General features: G+C 36.3%; 1 protein-coding gene across 1 annotated transcript; it reads left to right on the forward strand.

Moving 5' to 3' along the window:
- The first annotated feature begins 1,619 nt into the window (after positions 1–1,619).
- LOC127791420 (probable pyridoxal 5'-phosphate synthase subunit PDX1) lies at positions 1,620–2,919 on the forward strand. Its single transcript, XM_052321293.1, has one exon. The coding sequence runs from the start codon at positions 1,752–1,754 to the stop codon at positions 2,682–2,684; it is 933 nt and encodes a 310-aa protein (XP_052177253.1). The 5' UTR covers positions 1,620–1,751; the 3' UTR covers positions 2,685–2,919.
- Positions 2,920–10,074: the final 7,155 nt, after the last annotated feature.

Genomic DNA, 10,074 nt, shown 5'->3' on the forward strand with positions numbered 1-10,074 from the left:
CAGACATTGATTATCCCATTATCCTATTAATGAGGACAGATAACGATAATTTGTTTTACACTACAATTTCTATTAAAGAAAGCTGTTGAGTAAATATGATATATATATATATATCTCAAGGAGGATCAACAAGTATACTTACTGAACACATAAAAATCTAGCTATTTTATAAGACAAAGCCATTTGGAATTTAATTATTATTATGAATATGGATATGCATCCTGTCCATGATAATTGTTCTTTTTAGTATCGCTTTTTGAGCTCGTTGCCTTTACACCATTTTCTGCAAATTTATTATATTTTATTTTTATAATTTAATTAATTTATTAAATAACGAAGATTTTATGAGATGGAGAGCGGTCATTTTTTATTTATTTATTTATAAAATCTCAGTTAAATTTATTTAAAGAGAGGGAACATAAACTTATTTGTATAATCTCAGATAAAAAATTATATAATTTATTTTCAATGAATTGACATATAAAAAATTATATAGTGCCTCGCAGCGCGGTTGCGTGCTTGACTCGGATGGCTAGACTGGAAGCACTCCAGAGACAACAACAACAACCCCCCACAGCACAGCACAGCACCAATTAAAAGGGGCTTCCACCCACTGTGAACAGCCAGAGAGACTGGAAAGCGATGGAAAATATAAAAGAACGAAGAAAATATTTATATTGGAGTTGGAGGAGAAGATTCGTTGAAGATGATGTGGAAAAAAAAGGGGTGGTGGTGGCTAGCTGCAGCTGGTGCGTTGCGTGCACCCGTTTTGCAAGAACGCACGAGAGAGCTTGACACTGCCAAGTCTCAGTTTGCCCGCCTCACGCTCTCTACCACCCCCTTTTTTGTTTGCACGCTTTTCTACCCAATGTACAGAACGTGCATACAATGCAATTGCAAGGTTCTCGTTTGTTTATCAGAAGACATTGTTTTGTGACCCAATGAAAAATGAGTGACTTCAATTAATTAAACGACTTCACGTGTTATGAATAAAAATTAATAGATAAACTTTTTAAATGAAATAATTTTTCATATTAAGGGTAATCATATATAAGACTTGAAAATAGCAAATTGTGTGCGTAATTTAGCTTAAAAATCAGACAAAAGACAAAATGATAGAGTCCCCTAGTTTCTGAATTGGGGTTTATTAAAATAATTTTAAGTTGGACTACAGACCAGACCAGACCAGACCAGAATGGCAGCATTTGCTTTAGCTTTCTAATATCTAAATCGTCTCCTTACCATGAAAAACAAACGCTGATGCACCGGAGAAGCCAAATTCCATTTTCGAGTGGGGGGACCACGGAATCAGAGATGACCAGAAAGGCCACATTAAAAAAAAAATCAATTTTTCCTTTTCTTTTTATATTTTTTAGAAAGTGTGTGGCTGCTGGTACCAGACCCCCTTATCCCCCCAAAAAAACTATAATAATAATATTAATTAATTAATTAAATTAAAAAACAGACACACATATTATCTTATTAAAAAATAAATTTTTGACGGATGTTTGCAGTCAAGGCCGCCCACTTGCCCCGATTATCTTATTTTCCCCTGTGTCTCATCCGAATCATTCATTAATACCCCTCCCCCTCTTCGATATATACCGTTTTCATTCATTTCTTCTGAGGAGCATTAGCGGTTCGTAAATACCCTTTCGCTTTTGATTTAGGGCTACCGCCTCAGGTTTTTGCAGTTATTGGAATTTGATCTCTCTCTCTCTTCTCTCTCTCTCTCTGTTATTTCATTAGGAATGGCCGGAAGCGGAGTGGTGACGGTGTACGGAAATGGCGCAATCACCGAGACGACGAAGAAATCGCCGTTCTCGGTGAAGGTAGGGCTGGCGCAGATGCTGCGCGGCGGAGTCATCATGGACGTCGTGAACGCCGAGCAGGCGCGCATCGCCGAGGAGGCCGGCGCCTGCGCCGTCATGGCGCTGGAACGCGTGCCTGCAGACATTCGGGCGCAGGGAGGCGTGGCGCGGATGAGCGACCCGCAGCTAATCAAGGAGATCAAGCAGGCGGTCACGATTCCTGTTATGGCGAAGGCTCGCATCGGCCATTTCGTCGAGGCTCAGATCCTGGAAGCCATCGGCATCGACTACGTCGACGAAAGCGAGGTCCTCACCCTGGCCGACGACGACAACCACATCAACAAGCATAACTTCCGCATCCCCTTCGTTTGCGGCTGCCGCAATCTGGGCGAGGCCCTCCGCCGCATCCGCGAGGGGGCGGCGATGATCCGTACCAAAGGCGAGGCCGGAACCGGCAACATCATCGAGGCGGTGAGGCACGTGCGCTCCGTGATGGGCGACATTAGGTTATTGCGGAACATGGACGACGACGAGGTCTTCACGTACGCCAAGAAAATCGCTGCCCCCTATGACCTGGTGATGCAGACCAAACAGCTCGGGAGGCTTCCGGTGGTCCACTTCGCCGCCGGCGGTGTCGCGACCCCGGCCGACGCGGCTCTGATGATGCAGCTTGGCTGCGACGGGGTTTTCGTTGGCTCCGGTGTGTTCAAGAGCGGTGACCCGGCGCGGCGCGCTCGGGCGATTGTTCAGGCCGTGACTCACTACAGTGACCCGGATGTCCTGGCCGAGGTCAGCTGCGGTTTGGGCGAGGCTATGGTTGGGATAAATCTAAACGACGATAAGGTCGAGAGGTACGCCAACAGGTCGGAGTGATCGACTTCGTTGACATTGCCTGGACCGTTATATTTGCCTGTCTTAGCACTATTTTCTTTTAATAAGTTCAATGTTATAATTTTAGTTTATTAGTGTCATCTTAGGCCTTGAAGAACTTTTAAATTTTATCTGTGCAATGGAGTGGATTGGGTTCTCTCTCTCTTATAGGATTTTTGACTGTATAGTGATTTTTATGTTGTGTTATATGAAGTTCTTTTACTACTGGTTTGTCTGACATAGTTGGTCATGGATGCCGGGTAATATCAAGTGTGATTTGTATAGAAGAGTTGGCTGAGTTTGAGTTGTGTTTATAGGCCTTGGTTTTTGAATTGCTGTTGGCAGTAGTAACTTAAGTCTTAAGTCATTTCTAATTTTATGAATTAAGGTAATTAGGACTTAGTCACTTGTGCTACTGGGCTTTCATGTTGGCCAGAATGTTATTACATAGGATTCTGTTAATGTTTTTTTTTTTTTTCCTTATGTTCAGTTATCGTGTTTTTCATCTTGTTTTGTCCTTAAATTATTCATTCTCACATGAATTCTGCTAGAAGGTCAACTGTTTCATGGAAGTTTATGCCTCAATTTTGTAGGAATTGTATGTTTAGATTGTGTTCTTAACTGCACTTTTCAGCCATTCAGGTTCTTGGGCAAATGGTTAGTCTCTAGCTTGTTATTATGTGATTTAACTGTTCTTAAGTTCTTCTACCATATCCTTTTTTGGCTTTGTATTCACACTTATGAAATAATATGTATTCTCTTTTCTCGTTGGTAAAGAAAAATATGGGGTGCATGTGAAGCTAGACATGGCCAAAATTGAACCGGACCGGCGGTTCGAATCGGAACCGGAACCGGACCGGCCGGAATCGGACCCGGAACCGGCCGAACCGGAACCGGACTGAACTGGCGAAATTCGGTCCGGTTCCGGTTCAAGGTTTCGGGGAACTGGAATTGCCGGTTCCGCGGAACCGGAACCGGAACTGCCGGTTCCGATTCCGCGGTTCCGGTTCCGCGGAACCGGAACAACCCCCCTCCCCCGTGCAGCACCCCCTCCCCCCGTGCAGCACCCCTCCCCCCCCCACGGTCCAAAATTGGACTGTTGGCAGCCAACGGTCCAATTCCAATTTTATTAATTTTTTTTTTTAATTTTATAATTCCTATCTATATATACCCCTCCCTCCCCCACTCATTTTTCACACTTTCTCTCTCTCTCTCTCTCTCTCAAGTCTCAAGCTATTATTCTCTCAATTTTGTCTCTCATTTAATATTTCAATTTCAATTTCTTCAATCTTCTCATTTTGTTATTTATCAATTTATTCAATTATATTGTTAATTATTTATTACTTGTTACTATATTATTTTATTATTATTTTACATTTTTGTTGTAATTATTTTTTAATGAAATTAAGTCTAATTCTATTTTTTATTTTTTATTTTTCACATTTGTAAAAATTAATTACTTGTATTACATACTTGTTTAGTTGTTTTAATTATTTTTAATGAAATTATTACTTATATTTCTTCAATTTTTAGTAGTGTTTTTTTATTAAAAATATGGTTGAGAATATTTATATTTACAATTACATTTAACAATTAAAAATCGAAACCAAACCGAACCGAACAATGGAACAAGGACCAAAATTGAATACAACAATATTTAAAAAAAATTAAAAAAATTCGGTTTGAACCGGAACCGGAACCGTTGACCGAACCGGCTTAAACCGTTGACCGAACCGGTCCAAACCGTTGACCGAACCGGCACGAATCGGAACCGGAACCGAACCGTCCCAAACCGCCCTTGGGCGGTTCGGTTCAGGTTCAAAGATTTCTTGAACCGGAACCGGCGGTTCATGAACCGTGGCCATGTATATGTGAAGCAATCTATGGAGCCCCCCTTGAGAGATTTTGTTCAAAGTGGATATTACCAAATTGTTGTTACTACACCTTGTGCTGATGGCCATCTTGTTCTAGAGCTTGGGCCGTTTTTCTTAAAACCTCGTCTCTGTTTGAGCTAAAAGGCCTTCACACCTCCTTGTGGTTTTTGCTGAGGTAGAGTGCTTCCTCCAAAAGGGATACAAGACACTTGTGGTTAGAAGCTGATATTCTTGGCTGTTAATTGCGCATCCACCAACAAGCATAGAGAGCTAAGAACCTTGAACAGTTAATTCATATACAAGTATATAAATGGATAAGAGATGCAATGATTTGTTAAAATAAATATACGAATACGATTAGTGTATCTAGCATTTTTTGCAATTTTGTACTAAAGAGTTATTTTTTTGTATTCAAGTAACTCACAGGGGCGCAAAATACAAAAGTAAAACTATCGGGTCCCAGTGGGGCTTAATGTGCCAGGCGGTTAGAGAAAAAAATTAAACCACATGGTCATTAAATGCTAAAAGAAAATCGATGGATGTAGCTATGGATAAAGATGAATAGAATTCTAAAATATGTACAATCTTACATAATGGGATTAAGGCTTCTTACTGCTAGTGTTATTAATTGAATTAGGCATTTGAAGCTAGTGATTTTACTCATATGTTATATTATTCAATTAATTGTATAATTTACATAAATATTGTAACTATATATCCAAAATGGTGTTTGGTACTGTCTGGTATCGGTATTGTATCATACCAACAGCAAATTCAATATCTTGTCCCGAGCAGTCTTGATATCTTTGATTTTACTTTCTAAACTTTTGGGTTTGTGACATGTTAGCTGGTAAATGCAAATAGTCAATGCTATATTGTCAAGTAACTGCTGTTGGGATAGCCATATAAAGGATATGTCACAAAAGGTTCAGCAATAATCGGCTAAAGGTTCTGATTAGTTGGCTATTCGAGTCTAATGGGCAAAAAAGTTTAAAAAGAAAGTAGATCGCCGTAAGGAGTATAAAAATGCCTTAAACTCAATTTGAAGCCTCAATAATCACGTTCAAAGCAATCACAGAGCCTTTATCTAAAGTTCTCAAAGTCCCTACTATTACATTCAAGATCCGAATGACTTGTGTGCCTCATTGCACATTCGACATCTGGCCCAAGACACTTGGAAATTGTTACATCAATTGAGGGTATAGCTGATTACTTATTTTCTTATTTTCTTGTAATATTTTTTCTGTGATTTTCTTGTGTCCCTATGATGATGGTCCTTGTAATCATTAAACTTTTGTGTGGATTGTTTTGGTTTCCTAGATTCGTCGAAAATTTAGGTGTTTGTGGATAGTTTCAAGGCAACTTAAGGGAAAACCTTAACATTGATTGGTTTAGTGAAATCTCAAGAGTGGTTGAGATCTTTAGAGAGTGGATTAAGTGTTTGAGATACACCAAACCACTATATATTATTGTGTCTATTTCTTGTTCTTTATTGCTTTCATATCTATATCGTTATTTGTCGTAAAATAAATATATTTTGATATAGGGTGAATAATCATCTAAATAACTGAATAAGCAATTTTTTTTATTTAATCACTCAATTCACCCCCTTCTTTCTTGAGTAACCATTACTTAAGGGACCAACGGTTTTTTCCTTAAATTCTCTCTTTTCTCTTCCTTTCTTTCTTCTTTCTCAATTGTCAACTAGAAATTTTAGATTTGAAACCTACGATTTTGACAATTATTATCAGAGTAATCGATTCTTGAATACTTACTCACGATAACCTGCATTTACAAAGTTTGGCACCATGGCAGATGGCACTCGAATGAAGCAACTAGAGGCATAGGTTAACCAAATTAACTCTTAGGTCAACCATGTTTACTCCTTGGTGACAAATTTGTAGACCTGAATGGAAGCATTATTGGCTAGGGCGAGCATGAGTTAGGAAGGAATTCAGTTGTTGGAAAACAAGTTGGATGCTTCAATTGAGGGTTTGGCTAGTATGATGGTCAAATTTTTGGATGTTTTTTATAAGATTCCACAACTAAGCCTATTGGAGGATTTTTTGCCCAAGGGGAATAGAGATCCTATTCTTGGAAGATAATGGCTTAAGTCTTAAACAAACTAAAATTCTTGCAATAGAAGTAGATAACTTTCCCTTAGGTCGGAAGGAGCAGATGCTTCATCGATTTCCAAGAACTTCAATTCTGAAATCAATAAGGGAAAGTTTTTGTTGAAGCTTCCACAAGGCCCATCATTTTCCTATCAACCTAATATGACAAATGCTACTAGTTCAGAACAAATGAGGCAATTGGGACTCTGTTATAGATGTGGAAAAAAAATACTCTTACATATTAATGTAAAAGACAGTTGTAACAATTGGAAGGTGGAAATGAGGAAGAAAAAGAATTAAGAGAGGAAATAGAAACCACTAATAATATCTCCATTAATGATGAGGACGGAAAAATTTTATTATATACCCTAAAGGGATATTTTGCTAATATTATCATAAAAGTGGAAGGAATGACAAAATGTAAGAAGTTGATAATATTGATTGATAGTGGTAGTACTCATGAAAATACTGTCAAGAATTTGTGCTGTAAGTTGAAGAATATTTTTTCTTTGTTGGTCACAATGGTGAATGAGAGAAAGATGTACAGTAAATCTAAGTGTACAAACTTTTGTTATTGACTTGTGGTTATTAAAGTTGGGTGGGTGTGATATTGTTTTAGGAGTGAATTGGATGAGAATTATTGGTTAGATTGTATTTGACTTTAATAAGTTGGAGGTGACTTTTGAGAAGAAAGACAAGAAGATAACCCTTATTGGTGGCTTAGAGATGGGACCTAGTAAATTGATTTATGGGAAGGAAGAAATTACAGAAGTTTTTCAAAACTAAGATGATTCAATTGACCCAAATGTTCTCAATACAAGTTGTGGAAGTGGAAGATCCTAATGAGGTTGAGATCATAAAGCTGTGGAGTCTGAAAGTTGATCGCTACAATGATACTCAATCCTTAACATAGGTACAAAACTTAAACTCATTACATTTACTTTTGATTGAATTTAATGACTTATTTATATAGCCTAAAACCTTACCTCCTCAAAGACCATTTAATCACTCCATACCCCTCAAACCCAATGTTAAACCAATTCACATTCGTGCTTGCATATATCCTTTGATTCAAAAATCTAAAATTGAGAAATTGGTTAAAGAAATGCTTGCTAACTCTATTATCCAACCTAGCTATAGTCCATTTGTATTCCTAGTTTTACTTGTCAAAAGGAAATATGGCACTTGAAGATTTTGTGTTGATTACCGACAACTTAATGACAATACCATTGAAGAAAAATTTTCCATACCCATTATAGAAGATCTCTTATATGAGTTCAAAGTCATGCAGTTTGGTGTATCCAATGCACCTATTATCTTCCAAGCCCTTATGAACCATGTATTCAGTCTTTACTTGAAAAGCTTTATACTTGTATTCTGTGATGATATCTCAGCATCCAATAAATCTTTTGACTAATACCTTGGTCTCCTTAGGACTACATTTGAAGTTCTCCAATTCAATCAATTGTTTGTTAAAAAGTCTTAAGTGTACTTTTGCAAAGGATCATGTGAAATATTTGGGATATGTTATTTCGGAAAAAGGTTTTGGTATTGATCCAAGAAAGATTGCAGCTATGGTAGAATAGGCTAACCCAACATTTGTCAAGTCACTATAAGGTTTTTTTGGGATTGACAGACTATTATAAGAGATTTATTAAACATTACAAGAGTAAACCTTTTGACTGATTTACTTAAAAAAGAAGGATTTCAATGGAACTCTTAAGCACAAACAACTTTCCTTGAATTGAAAAAGATCATGACACATGCACTTATTTTGGCTTTGTCGAGCTTCACAAAGTCTTTCATTCTAGAAACATATGTCAGTGACAAAGGTGTGGGGCAATTCTGATGTAGGAAGGTAAACCTTTGGCTTTTATCAATCAGGCTTTTGGCCCAAAACATCCAGGGCTCAATGTTTATGATAACAAGTTAATAATGGTGTTGGTGGTTGTGGAAAAGTGATGACATTACTTAGAAGTCAAATGACTTCATCATTAGAATATATTATGAAAGTCTAAATTTCTATTACAACAAAGACTGCATACACAATTGCAGCAAAACAGAATGTCCAAGTTATTAGAGCTTGATTATATTATTTAATATTGTCAAGGAAAAGAAAATATGATAACTGATGCATTATCTAGAAGAATTGAGGAAGGAAATTATGCTATCATCACTTCATTGGTATCGAATTGGTTGTAAAAGGTGACTTCTAGTTATGGAATCACTACTTGGACACAAGAGATCTTAACACAACTGCCTATTAGCCTGATCAACAAACTTGGCTATACTTTGAACAATGACTTACTTTGATTTCAAGAAAGAATTGTGTTTGGAGATGATGACTCACTCAAAACTTAGATATTACAGTCATTACATGATTCATCTATAGGTGGTCATTCAGGAATTTGATCCACCTATATCATAAGGTCAAATAATTGTTCTATTGACTTAAACTTAAGAAGACTATGACTGAATATGTGCTGGCTTATGCCATTTGCCAGCATTGCAAACACAAAAATGTGGCTACACTTGTTCTATTATAGTCATTGGCAATTTCTGGTCAAGATTGGACAATTGTTTTTATGGATTTTATAGAAGGATTACCTAAATATGAAAGAAATGATGTGATTTTGATGGTAGTGGATAAATTTACAAAACTTCCTCATTTCTTGAGCATTTTTCATCCCTTCACTACCCAAGAAATAGCAATGATCTTTCTGGATTCAGTGGTAAAGTTATATGGTATTTCTCAGTCTATTGTGTCGGATAGAAACAATATTTTATTAGTCCATTTTGGTAAGAATTGATCAAAAACTTGAACATTGACCTGCATATGTCTACAGTATATTATCTTAAAATAAATAGGCAGACTGATAGGGTAAATTAATACGTGAAAACTTATCTAAGATGTGTTAGTCTATTATTGTTTATATATTTATTTATAGGATGCATAATAATTTATACTTAAAAGTTTGCACTTGTAGCGCTCCTATATCTGATTTGTTAATAATAAATTGCTTGGGTGGCTCAAAATTCAATATATTCAAGTGCACTTCGATTCAGTGGTAGGTTTCTCTAACCTACATTGTAAAATATGGAAACGAAAACGAAAAAAATGTTATTTTTTTTAAAAAAAATAAGAAATAAAAAATTATAGAAAATTTTTAGTAAATATATTTTTAATATAAAAATTATAAAAAATAGTTATTTAATTTAAAAATAAATATAAATTTATAATTCATTTAAATAAATTTTGAAAACAAATTTTAGAAAAAATATAAAATTTTGAGTTAGACACTAAAAAAATTTCATCTTTAATCATGGATGAAAATCTATTTTAAAATTGAAAATATATTTTTAATATTTTCTTAATATTAATATTATGAAACAATCACAAATATT

Source organism: Diospyros lotus, chromosome 1 (genome assembly GCF_014633365.1).
Source record: "Diospyros lotus cultivar Yz01 chromosome 1, ASM1463336v1, whole genome shotgun sequence".
Lineage (NCBI taxonomy): Eukaryota > Viridiplantae > Streptophyta > Magnoliopsida > Ericales > Ebenaceae > Diospyros > Diospyros lotus.